Source organism: Prionailurus bengalensis, chromosome B4, assembly GCF_016509475.1.
Source record: "Prionailurus bengalensis isolate Pbe53 chromosome B4, Fcat_Pben_1.1_paternal_pri, whole genome shotgun sequence".
Taxonomy (NCBI): Eukaryota; Metazoa; Chordata; class Mammalia; order Carnivora; family Felidae; genus Prionailurus; species Prionailurus bengalensis.
In genome coordinates, this window is record NC_057358.1 from 20,242,604 (window position 1) to 20,256,280 (window position 13,677).

Sequence of the window (13,677 nt, forward strand, 5' to 3'; positions counted from 1 at the left end):
TGATTTTTATAATTTGGGGAGGAAGAATGGTAATTACTCAATTTTAGGGTGGATAATGGTTTTATCATTCTTCCAGCATAGGCAGCCTAGAGTTAGAAAACTTGTACGGGAAACGGGCCAGCATAAGGTAAGAAGCGTAAATGCACTCTCTTTCTGTTTAACCTGAGAGTTAATATTTTCAACAGATCTCCTGTAAGCAGCTTACAGATTCGCTATGATCAACCAGTCAACAGCAGTTTGGAAAATCTGCCTCCAGTAGCAGCCAGCATAGAACAGCTTTTGGAGAGGCAGTGGAGTGAAGGACAGCAGTTTTTATTAGAACAGGGTACTCCTAGTGACAGTAAGTATTCTTTTCATGTCTTTACAGAAAGATAGATGGACAGACAGACAGATGGATGGATGTAACAGACACACTTCATCAGGAGTAGCAGTGAAATTATGAAATATGTTTTCTGTAATATGGTGAGAAAGTATAGAGTGGTGGTTTAATAGGGATTCTACAGTTTTACTACTGGACTTCACTTTACCTGTTCTTAACAATATGATCTTGGGCAACTTTCTTGATGTCAGTATGCTTTAATCTCCCATTTGTAGAATGGGACTAATAATGTACCTATATCATAGTGTTGTTTTGAGGATTAAATGGCATAAAAAATGTGAAGAACATTGCGTAGCTCATAGTAAGCACTTATCTGTTGAGTGGTTATTATTACTCTTTTGAATTAGTTTCACGTTGGTACTTTGTTCTTACCAGTTTTCACATTTTGCTAAAACACGTGAGTTACATCTTCTCTTCACTTGTTGGAAGAAAACTTGCTTACCTCTAGAGAATTCATTTTTAAAAATGCATATAGTCAAGTATGGCAAGCTGTCTTCCTAATTTTATAATTTAGATGAGCAAGAATAATGATTACTAAATTACATACAATTTTCATTCATTAAATATCATTCACTTATTAAGTTGTATCATATATCTATATCTATATCTATACCTATATATATATATATTTATATACATATTTAGTATTTCCAGTGTTAAGTATTATGGAGGGCCATGGGTGAAAAAAGCCAAAAAAGCAAAGTTCCTGTAAGTGGTAGGTACCTGGAGAAGCTGGGATAGTGTTAAGGATATATATTTTGGGGGGAAAAAATAGATGGTTTTTTATCATTTGGGGATATAAACTTTTGCTAGTTTATTATATTAAAACAAAACATTTTGCTTCTTGTTAGTAGACAAGTGCCATAAATTGTGGGGTTTTTGTTTTGTTTTGTTTTGTTTTTGTGGGTTTTTTTTTTTTTTTTTTTTTGTGAATGGTGCCTTGACAAAAAATGCTAATTGTGAGGAAATTCATGCCGGGATAATCCTTTAAACATGATAGCTGGAGGACAGGTTTAGCTTAGTCTTGTTGCATCTCATTTGGGTACACTAAGGGCTTCTTTGTGGGATTTTGAAGAGGAGGGATAAAAGTTAAATCCTTGGGAAATGACCACAGACGGCTGTACCAGTACAGTTGTGTCTTCGGAAGGCCCTGAGGGCATGTTAAACAAATACAACTTTTAATACGTACATAGAACTTTTAAAGCGTCCATCACCCTGGCATAACTACTCTGTGTTGTCAGTTGAGACGTCCGAGTTGTGGAAGGAATCGAAACTGTATTTGAGGTGACGAGGCCGGATGGAAACGGCCTCGTTTACAGACAGCACACGCCTTCCTGTGGGAGTTGGGATGTGGGCTGCGGTGCGCGCACACTGCTCCCTGCTGGGCAACGTGTGCAGCAGCAGGCCGGGCGGCTCGCCCTCGCTGAGCGGAACCGAGCCGCGCGGGCGCACTTGCGCTCTTGATTGCCGTGAGGGATATTGGAGGGATTCTTTCCCATCTGAACTACGATTTGAATGAAGGATTGGGGCAGGCACTTCGACTTTGTGATTAGGTTTTTATTTTGGCGAGAATAAAACGTAAACGTTCTATCAGTTTTGTTTGAGAAATGGAAATTACCTGAACCAGGTGGGCGGATTTTTTTGATACGTGGCAACAAAGTTCCCAGAAGGTATTATCCAGGCCCACTATCCCTTGATGCTTACATACACACACATACATTATGCTGTATTTATTTATTTCCCAATTTATATCTACATATAAATTTAGAAATAAAAGGAAATTTAGAAATAAAACCTAGTAATATAAAAGTGCTTTACAGAATTTCCGCTTTCCTATTTTAACTTATTTCTAAAGTTATTGACACTTAGGTCTGTAAAATACTTAGTCGTGTGTGGGAACTTGTCCTTATTAAAGCCATCCAAATGTTTGCTAGTTTTAGGAATGCTGAAGTCATTACATCAGCTTCAAGTTGAAAATCGAAGATTAGAAGAACAGATTAAAAACTTGACAGCCAAAAAAGAACGTCTTCAGTTACTGAATGCACAGCTCTCAGTGCCTTTTCCAACAATAACGACAAATCCTAGCCCATCTCATCAAATGCATGCATTTTCAGCACAGAATGGTAAGTGTGAAATGTTTATTTTGTATCTAAGGGAAAGTAGGATAGACTCTCAATATCTTTTTCATAATAAGTGAATAATAACTGGTTACCAGTTACATGAAGATGGTTAAGAGAAGGAATGATAGCTTATTCTCAGAGAACGTGAAGAATCTGTTAAGTGATCGACTTGAATTTGCTCTGACTTCTTTAGTACATAATTTAACGATAATAGTTATTTAAACGTGTAGTGATCTCTATTGATTTAAAGCCATAGTCTTCAATAGAGGTATAGATTTTCCCATTTAAACTGGTATTAGAAATAGCAAGACTTAATATTTAAGTGTTTTTAATGTGGGCTCCAGGATAAGCTTTTTAGATAAGCCTTTAATCTTACACATGACGTAATTTAACAGGGTAAATAGGTTTCTTTTTGTCTTTTATTATTCTAGCTCCTACTACTGATTCCTTGAACAGCAGTAAGAGCCCTCATCTGGGAAACAGCTTTTTACCTGATAATTCTCTTCCTGTGTTAAATCAGGTAATTTGGGTGTGGTTAGTTTCATTTCTCTGTTTTTCTGATGAACAATAGTAGATCCCATTAAATGGCTTCAAATGATTTTACACAGTTCTGCTGTGTTCTTCCACACTTAAGTTTCTGTTCCTTCTTGCATTAGGACTTGACCTCCAGTGGACAGAGCACCAGCAGCTCTTCTGCTCTTTCTACCCCACCTCCCGCTGGGCAGAGTCCAGCGCAGCCGGGCTCAGGCGTTAGCGGAGTTCAGCAGGTCAATGGTGTGACAGTGGGGGCACTGGCTGGTGGAATGCAGACTGTAACATCCACCATTCCTGCAGTGCCTGGAGTGGGTGGAATAATTGGAGCTTTGCCAGGTAACCAACTGGCAATTAATGGCATTGTAGGAGCTTTAAATGGGGTTATTCAGACCCCTGTCACAATATCACAGAACCCTACCCCCCTCACCCACACCACTGTACCACCTAATGCAACACATCCAATGCCAGCCACACTGACTAACAGGTAAGAAACTCCACTTAATTATACTTTGGGTTTTTCCGTGCCACACAGTACTAGTGCTGTCCATGCGTTAGATTGGGAGTTTTAATGTGCTTCTTGTAGATGCAGTCAAAGAAATTAAAATCCAGCAAACTTCTAGGCCAGCTGTGTTATCGCGAGAACTGTTTTTGAAACTTAAGTCATTCAGATTAAAACAAAATGAAATCACTGTTAGTAGCAAAGCATGAAATATATTCTGTGCGAAAAATTTCATTCTTGATCTGTGTTCTCTCCCCTTGTACCTTCATCCCCTTACGATACCTTCATGTATCATAAATTCTGAAGAAAAACAGTATTGTAATGAGGTCACATATGAATATTGATTTCTTAAAATTGAGCTATGCAATTTTGCTAATTTTATAATCAAAGCTTTTGGTACCGGTGAAGGTCAAATATTTATCTTGAATTTCCAGTGAGTGAAACTGTTTCATTGTACTGGCATTTCATTTGACTTCAAAATAGGGAGACTAAAGCCATGTTGTTATCGAACATACTTTTGAGGAATAAATCATTTTAAATGGATTGCAGGGGATACTAGTAAACTATCTCTTCTGGCTCCCTTTTGATTGGTGCTTAATTTTACTGACCATTGGGACCATTAAAAAAAAAGGTTAGGTCAAGTCAATTAGTAGTTGAAATTCTTTCTTTGTTTTACATATGTCTTACTTAGTGTGGGTTAAGTTCTCCTTAAATAAATAAAAATTATTACATGTATGTTACAAACATTTAAATTTCTATGCCATAAAATACTTAGTGCCTTCTTGGTGTATAATAAGAAGGAAAACAAAACGTTTCTTGACAATGTGAATTCTTGTTTATCTGTATACAGAGAGAAAGGGAAATAAGATATTTGTACATGATTTTGTGATCAGAAAGTGTTGTGTTTAAAAATTTGACTTTGCTAACTTATTGAACGTCAAGTTGTAAAGTTGTCTTTCATTTTACATGTTAAAAACCATTAAAGGTATCTAGTAGAAAGTAAGAATTGTAATCGTTTTTCAGTGCCTCAGGACTAGGATTACTTTCTGACCAGCAAAGACAGATATATCTTCACCAACAGCAGTTTCAGCAGTTGTTAAATTCTCAGCAGCTCACGCCAGTAAGTTCTGCGTTTTGATAATACTTGATTTTTATTAGGAGCAAGTGACCCAAGTTGTAATAGGCGTTCAGTGTGGGTATAGGTTATCCACTTTGTGAACAGCATTATGGGATGCGTCACCCAAAAACAGTTTGTCTTGCCATTTGGTATAATCTGTGGTACCTGTGGCGACATTATTACCTATTCATTTACGAATATTAGACCATGTAGCGTGGTCCTCTTGGAGACCATGGTGATGTGATGAGGGCGACTTTGTATTTTCACGGAGTTTCGCTCTGACGGTGGAGATGGACGATAAATACATGTATAGCTTTTGGTAGTGAGGTACTGAGAAGAAAAATAAAGGAGGATGAAGGGACAGAGGAACAGTGGGACGGGGGCCTTTCTACATAAGAGAGTCTTGCCTCTTCGCGTATGTGACTTTTGAGTACAGACCTGAATTAACAGTTGAAGGAGCGTGAATTTGGGCCATGGGTGAATGGAAGGGAGACAGTTGTGAAAGACCGCGTGTGTTTATGTTGTGAACACTAGAAAGGCCGGCATGACTGCAGAATAAGACAGAGGCTGGTACAGAGGAAAGGAGGTCACAGGTGGGCCTTGGTTGGCCGTCCGGGGCAGGAAATTTAGATGTTAAGTATGATGAAAAGCCGTTCGTGTTTTTTTAAGCTTGTCTATTGTGGAAATTGTCAAATGTGTCAAAATAGTATATAGTGTACTAATCACCTCGTTTTAGTAAGTATCTCAGCTTTTAAAATCTTGTTGCGTATAGCCTCACTTTTCCTTTGAGGATTACTTTAAAGAATTAATTGGAGGATGTGAACAGAATAACAGTGATATAACAATTCACATTTTTAAAAGATCGGCTTAGCTGTTGCATGGGAGATGGTGGCACAAGAAGAAACAGGGAGGCTGCTGGAGTAGTTCGCAGACAAGATGTGGTGTCGTAGAACAGTGTAAGTAAGGGCAGGCGACCGTCGGGGATTGTGTATTTTGAAGATAGAACCAACAAGACTTGTTTGTCAGACATTCAAGGTAAAGAGGAGTCCTAAGCAGTTGGGTGTTGAGTCTTCCTGAGATCTGGAAGACTCGGAGGAGCAGCAGGTTTTGCCGAGAAAACGGAAGTTCTGTTACAGGCAGGCCGAGTTTGCCACGTGTGTTTAGATGTTCAGGTGAAATGTGGACGGGACAGTTGTAGGAGTCTGGAGTCCAAGGAAAGGATGCAGAAATATAAATATCTGAACAAAGGTAAGACTCAAGATGTGTAAAATGTTTCTGGGAGGACAAGAACTGACCACTGGATTTGGCTGTCTAGAGGTTTTTGGCAGTTGTGCTTTTGGTGAGAAGTAAACGTGGTGTCTTGAAGAAGAGAGGAAGAATTGACCAAGATTGGAAGTGTGTGTGTGTGTGTGTGTGTGTGTGTGTGCGCGCGCGCGTGTGCCGGGGGTGGGGTGGGGTGGGGGGACGGCGTGCCTGGCTGGCTCAGTTGGTAGAGCATATGACTGCTGATCTTGGGGTTGTAAGTTCGAGCCCCGTGTTGGGTGTAGAGATTTACTTAAAAACAAAGTGTTTAAAAAAAGAAAAAAAAAAGATTGGAAGTGTGTGGCTCACATGCAAGGAACTCTGGCCCTGTGCAGTCATAAACTTAAAGCGAGACGGGGTTAGATGTGGTCAGTGACTCTGTCCAGCTCTATTTCCTTAGCGTACTTCATTGAGTTGGACTGCTTGGAGAATGCACTATTTAATTAACTCAGAATTTTAGCCTTTGTTTGTAATTTTTTTTCTAAAATGTGTCTACTGCCTGGGTGGGGTGAGGGTGGTGCCTGGGTGGCTCAGTCACTTAAGTGTCAGACTCTTGATCTCAGCTCAGGTCTTGATCTTGGATTTGTGAGTTCAGGCCCCGCTGTGGGCTCTGTGCTAAGCGTGAAGCCTACTTAAAAAGAAAAAAGTGGGGCGCCCGGGTGGTTCAGTCAGTTAAGCGTCTGACTTCGGCTCAGGTCATGATCTCCCAGTTCCTGGGTTTGAGCCCTGCATTGGGCTCTGCACTGACAGTGCAGAGCCTGCTTGGGATTCTCTCTCTCCCCCTCTCACTCTCTGCCCCTCCCCCACTTGCTCATGCACACTCTATCTCAAAATAAATACACTTAAAAACATATTTTTAAATCTTCTTAAAAAAATTAAAATCTTTGAAAATAAAATGTATCTACCCACTTTTTGCTTTAGTCAAAAATATATTGAAAATACTTGTTTTGATTCTGGATCATCATTTTCACTGTTACTGTTCTTACGGTGGTAAAAAGAGAGATCGTATATAAATTCTTCTTTAATGGTTGCACTAAATTGTGGCCTTGTTTTCTTATCTCTTTCTCATCTTAATGCGAAGTACTAAAATTCAGTTTATTGGGGGTTCTTCCTGTTAATCAAGATTATAATAGTCTCATTTCTAGAACATGGTCGATTAGGAGGTTTTAGCATACTGTTGCTTAGAGGCCACAAGAACCGAAGTGGTTTAAACTCTACCTTTTCTTTGTCGGCCAAGGTTGTGGGGTGACATTTGTTCCTTTACAGGCATCACGTTTTATTTTAAGGCGTACTTACTTCTCTCATTTTAAGAAAAACTCTTGCTTGGCCATCCCCCAGCCCCAGCAACTGCTGCCCCGTTTTTCTGCTTGCCAGAATGGCCTTCGTACTGCTGAGTCCAGGGGACAGTTGTCCTTCTTCTTCCTACCTGATCTGGCAACAGCATTTGACAGAGTTGATCACTCCCTCCTCCTTGCAAACTTTCTTCCCTTAGCCTTCAGGATACCACATTATCTCGGTGTTCTTCCTACCTAACCATTCATTCCTTTTTAGCCTCCTTTCCTGGGTCCTCCTCCTCCTCACCTCAGCCTCTCAGTTTTAGAGTATCCTAGATTTCAGTGATCTCCTCCTCCAGTCAAAGAACTTAAATCCCATCCTCCATTCCAGCTTGAAATATGTGTGGATGTTCCCTCGTCAGCCCAGGCCCCTCTCTGGAATTTCAGACTCCTGTATCCAGCTGCTTGTTTGAGATCTCCACTTGGGTATTTTAACGGACATTTCAAGCATAACACGCCCAACACTGCACTGCGGATCTATTACAGACCTGCTCCACCCGTAGTTTTGCCTACCTTAGCCAAAGCCAGCACCGTGCTTGTAGTTGCTCAAGCCAAAACCCTTGCAGTCGTCCTTCATTCTTGTCTGATGCCTCACATTGAATCCATCAAGAAGTCCCAAGTCAGACTGCATCCCTCCTCGGCTTCCCATATTCCTCTGAGCGGAAGCCAGAGTGTTCACGGCCTACCACCGTGAGGCCCACATTTCCCACGTGTCCTACTTGTGCACTTGTCTCTTGCCTGCCCCCGGGCCCCTGGCTGTTCCCTGATCACACTGGGTATACCCCCACATCGCCCCTTAGCACTGGCTGCTTCATCAGTCTAGAAGTCCCCTCCCTTCCCCCATACCCACGTAGCGAATTCCCTCCTTGCCTCCCAAGTCCTTGTCTAAGTGCGAACTGCCCTGACCTGTGTGTTTCAGACTTTCACCCCTGCTGTACTGTCTTACCCTCCTGTTTACCCGGATCCTTACCAATAATCACATGGTAACATTTTTGTTTGTCTCTCCCTCTTCCCCCCACCAGGCTGAGACACAGAGGGCAGAGATTTTTTTCCCCCCACTGATATGTCTCAAAACATTGGCTGGCACATAGTAAAACACTCGAGAAATAAAATACATATTTGCTGCAAAGAATAGTCTCATAACTACAGCAAGAGAGCACTCTCTGTTGACATGAATGAGAAATTGGAAAGTGTCTTTAGGTTCCCAGAATTGAGAATGAGAATGGCCCACCTTCTGAAGTCAGATCCAGATAACTTGTGACTTCTAGGCTGCTGCTGCCCTTCATTATCATGGATAACCTAATTTGAATAGAGATCTCCTATATTGGTTTGCCCTGTTTTGAAAATACGCCATTCGCTGATAATACAGACATTTTATAGCAGATGGTTATTACCTAGTGCAGTGTATTTTTCTGGATGAGATACTCGTTTTCTTTCTTAGTAGTATGAATGTGACCTCTATTTAAATATCTAGTATTATCTAATGTAAAGAAGAAAACAGAAAGTCAGGCTTCACTGCCTGCTGAATTCTGTGCCTGGGATGGGAACTCATCTTGTCACACATGTTCTTCCCTAAGGAACAACATCAGGCCCTTCTGTATCAGTTGATGCAACAGCACCACCACCAGCAGCACCACCAGCCTGAGCTACAGCAGCTCCAGATGCCTGGGCCCACGCAAATACCGATCAACAACCTGCTCGCGGGCACCCAGGCGCCGCCGCTTCACCCCGCGACCACCAACCCCTTCCTCACCATCCACGGCGACGGTGCAAGTCAGAAAGTAACGGTAAGTGTCTTTGCTTTATCCTGTCTCGTGGAATTAGGGAAAGAATTGTATTGATTAATCAGAGATGACTGTCTCTAGTTTTCCTCTCTCACTGTTTTTTAGACGTATTATTCCCCTGATAATTTCATCTTAAAACCAGTTGTTTCAGCAGCTGGCCAGTGTAAACATGAAGGACCCAAGCCAGTTTCTATGTCCCCTGAGTATATTGGTTTAAATTTGTGCATATGGTTTGAAGGACGTTTTATAATTTAGCAATTTGAAAATGAAAATGTATTTTAGCTATGTAGTAAGTGGTATGGGACAGTCCATTCAAAAGTTAATAGCTGGGGTTTTTTGAGGATCTCTGTCTAATCAATCTGTAATTATAAAACCAGTCTAGATAATTTTGGAATATTTTTATTATTTTGCTTTAAAGTACTTTCTAAAACTGAATTATATTTATAATAAGATTAATGCATAAATTTTAGGGCACTCCAGTTACTCTGCCAGATGAATTTTAAAAAGAAAGTAAATCATAATCACATTTGTAATGGAATTTAAATTTTTTATTAATTTCCTTTAACTGACAGCATCTTACCCTTTCACCGTACACGTGAAGATAAATTAAAAATAAATGCAGGGACAGTGTACTGTCCGTATAGCAGCACACATTTTGAGGCTGTTTCTTTCTATTAATTCCCCCCTTCAGTCAGGTCTACTTTACTGGAGTATAAATGTTTCCCCTAAATTCGAGTTCAGGGCAGAGCCGTGTTAGAGGAAGGATATTGGGATAGAGAATGGAGACTGGACGTCAGGAAAAGGAAGAAGGGAAACAATGAGGTGGGACACTTGGCAGATAACGGTGTGGAAAGTCACCATGTTTGCTCTTTTCTGTCACTTTGAAAGCTTGCTGTGTACTGTGCTGTTCGTCCTCAGAAGCTTTAGTTTGTCTTTAGTGAACAAGGGTTGGTTCAAAATACAGGTTTACTGGTTGTCATCAACTCTTCGGTGCCTTTGCCCCACTGTTTCTCTGACTTCCTGATGGTGAATACTGTCATTATCACAAACCTAGTCACCTCTCCAGTGTTTCCCAGACGTGGGAAATTTCAGTGATTCTGTATTCAAGTAGGAACTTCTTACACCATTTTTCTCCTTTCTCAATTTTTTTCTTGTGTTAAAAAAGCAAATTACGGGTTTACCCTGAAGGTAGTGGGAGTTCAGTGCCACTGTTAACCACTGCAACAAAGCAAATACTGTAACAATAACAAAGCGAGTCAAATGAATTGTTTTGCTCCCAGGGCATATAAAAATTACACTATACCGTAGTCTGTTAAGTGTGCGGCAGCATTATGTCTAAGAGAACAAAGTACATACCTTAAATCGAAACTGCTTTTCATTGCTGAAAAAGTGCTAACATCTGAGCTTTCGGCAAGTTGTAATCACTGATCACAGACCCCCATGACGATTATAATAATAATGAGAAAGTTTGAAATACTGCAAGAATTACTAAAATGTGGCACAGAGATACGAATCGAGCAAATGCTGTTGGAAAATAGCAGCAACAGACTTGGTTGACGCAAGGTTGCCACAGACCTTCAGTTTGAGGGGGGCGCAATAAAGCGAAGCGCAGCAAAACGAGGTGCGCGTGGATTTATAAGCTGCCCTTTCCTGAGTTGTACCGGGATGCATTTTCTAATGGAATGCGTATTTTAATGGAAAACCTTTTGGTTTTAAAATAATGGAAAACCACAATAGTAAATAAGGAAAATAAGCAGTATGACCTAATGGGAGAAAAGCAAGGCTGGGAAATAATATTTCTGAGTACCCTACTCTGTGTTATAATGTTATCTCCGTTAGATACAATAGTATGTGTGATTTCAGTCTTTGAAGGCTTTAAAATTTTTTTATAGAGAGTAAAAAGGAGACTCAAAGAGATTAAAGCTTAAGGGACAAATAGGACATGTGGGATCAGAACTATGACTTTCTTAGTTCATTTTCTACAACACCATGTTACTACTTTTGTGGAAGAAGTCAATTTGGGGGATGATATTTACATCCGTTCTCTACTTCTGAGCTTCAGGTGGGCACTTCTGTCTTTGTGCCCTGCTGAAGTTAATATAAAGCAGCCAATAATGTTTATCAGTAAATTCATGTCTTTATATTGTGCGGAGAAGTAGTCATGCCAACTTGTAGAAGATTGGAATAACCATATGTACCACCATTTATCTCAGTTTTAATCCCAGTTTAAGAGAAGGTTACCTCAAGTGTGGGCCACAGATTCGTTTAGCTAATGCCTTTGATTTTGTTTAACTGCAGAGACTTAGTGATAAAACTGGGCCTGTCACTCAAGAGAAAAGTTGACACTTGAGAAACCTCTAGAAATTGCCTCTCCTGCTGCTCTAGCACTTGATCTGGCTGCCATTGGCAGCCCTCCCACACCTATGAAGAAATGCGACAAGAAATGAACTGCACAGCAAAGGATTAATTGCCACAAGGACATTCTTGTAAGGCTTTGATTAATTTTCTTGTTGCTTTGTTGCACTGAAATGGAATTTCCATGCCCCCCATCCCTCAACCCAGATTGTTTTGAACTTTGAGAAAAAAATTTAATAACTAACTTTTGTCAATGAAATAATTTACATGCAATGAATTTATCAACCTAAGAGAAATTTAATATAGTTGGTGCACAAGTCATTTTGTTATAAATTGGAGAGATGAACAGCAAAACTAAAGACGTGTTCCATTATAAACTTTGATTTTGTTGTACAAGTTGGAATATGAAATACAGTCTTTTGTTTGGGTTACAGTATGCTTGCTCTGTGAGTCCGATCTTAAGACAGATTTTAAGGAACTGTCCCGATTTCTTCTATTGGAGTTTTATTGGTTAAATATTGCAAATTAATAGGTCATCAACTGGGACTTGGCAATCTTTGTTCTAAAAATTTTCTTTATGATGGGATTTGGCCAATTTTGGTAATCAAGTTAGGCTGGTAATGTCTGCTTCTGCTAAAGGTAATTTTCTTTTGCTAAACACTTTTTTTTTTTTTTTTAAAGTGCTTAGACCTACTCGTGTTTTAAAGTTAACTACTCATATTTTGAGTTAAGTGAGTTCTAAGGCTGCTGGGGGAACCAGATCAATTCAAAGTGAAAGATTTCTTTCAGAAAGAGGGGCCACTCTGGAAACTGCTGGCAGGGTTTGGCCTGAATCAAGTGCCTGTTCGTACCTCCGTTGTGTTGAAACGGCTCTGGACAGCCGAGCCTGCAGCGTCGTCAGTCCTGTGAGTAGTGGGAGCAGTCGGTGCCGCACAGCAGCCTTCCCCGTGCTTCTGCCTTGATTGAAAACTTTCTATGCCACTGTAGATAGCTCAGGCAAAACTATTACCTGGGTGTTTATCCACTAATGAGTCACAAGAAAAATGAGTGGATTTGGTAAGGTTTTTAGTTTATTTTTTTTACTTTGTTTTTTTGTTGTTGTTGTTAATTTAAACAGCTTCCCGTTTACTGACGGTGATTTCAAACAGACCGAACAACTGCAGTTCCTGAAACAGGTGAAATCTGTATTTACAGTCCTTGCACTTGGGGTAGCCACGCCCCTGGGGTGACGCTATGGCAGAGTAGAAATTAAACAATTGGGGATGTAATCACTGAACTGTTCTCAAATGTGTGAATTATTAGTGGAAAAGACCCAGCTGTAATTAGACCTCCACTGTGTACTTAGCTGGAAGAACATGTTAATTCTGCAATATGTCTCTTGGTTAAACATTGCACAGTTCTTACCTCATTTCTGTAAATAAGGTTTTGTGAATCTGTTTTGTATTGTGAAAAATTCATAACATTGATATTTTGATTTGTAATATTTCTAATTGGTAGATTTAATTGAAAAGTAAAATTAATTTATTTTTATATGTTCAGGGGAATTTTAAAGAAAGTCAAATCTTTTGTAGATAATTAAAAAAATCGGTGTGGTTTATTTTACTTATTTAACCCACTGGTTGTTATTCTGTAACAATTTGTATAAATGGTAAATTTTGAATGTGTTGTTATTTTACCTAGATGTAAAATTCCACATGTATTAAAGAAAATGTACAAAGTTTTTGTTAATAAAATTTAATAATGTTTATAACTCTGTGTCATTTCCTTTTCCCAGTTTTGTTAAGATATAATTGACATACAGTACTGGGTAAGCTCCAGGTATATAGTACAATAACTTGACTTCTATGTATTGTGAAATGATCACCACAATAAATTTAGTTACCATCCGTCGTCTCCTGCAGGTGCAAAAATAAGAGAACGAAAACAGTTTTGTCTTTGTGATTAGAACTCTTAGTATTTACTCTCTTAACGACTTTCACGTGGTCCTACCGTAGTGTTAACTGCCATCGTGCTGTGCAGTACCTCCCTGGTACTGATTTATTCTAGAAAAATGGGACATTTTTACCTTTTGACCACATTCATCCAATTCTCTCATCCAGGCCCCTTCCTCTGGTAACCACAAATCTGATCTTTATGAGTTAGTTTGTCTATCGCTCTCTCACTCTTGGGCTCTTTTTTAATAGATTGTAGATGGCAAGTATGAGATCATGCAGTATTTCTCTATGTCTGTCTGGCTTATTTCACTTAGCATAA

General features: G+C 39.7%; 1 protein-coding gene across 11 annotated transcripts in view; it reads left to right on the top strand.

Annotated features, from left to right (window-relative positions):
* MLLT10 (MLLT10 histone lysine methyltransferase DOT1L cofactor) overlaps positions 1 to 13,174 on the top strand; it is a 238,329-nt gene extending 225,155 nt beyond the window's left edge. For all 11 annotated transcript variants that reach the window (XM_043561632.1, XM_043561629.1, XM_043561630.1 and 8 more), the window contains 7 exons: positions 186 to 340; positions 2,314 to 2,502; positions 2,931 to 3,019; positions 3,156 to 3,517; positions 4,556 to 4,652; positions 8,863 to 9,072; positions 11,368 to 13,174. In XM_043561632.1, the coding sequence (XP_043417567.1) occupies positions 186 to 340; positions 2,314 to 2,502; positions 2,931 to 3,019; positions 3,156 to 3,517; positions 4,556 to 4,652; positions 8,863 to 9,072; positions 11,368 to 11,412 (1,147 nt within the window). In that variant the 3' untranslated portion in view covers positions 11,413 to 13,174. The remainder of the gene's footprint in view (positions 1 to 185; positions 341 to 2,313; positions 2,503 to 2,930; positions 3,020 to 3,155; positions 3,518 to 4,555; positions 4,653 to 8,862; positions 9,073 to 11,367) is intronic.
* Positions 13,175 to 13,677: the final 503 nt, after the last annotated feature.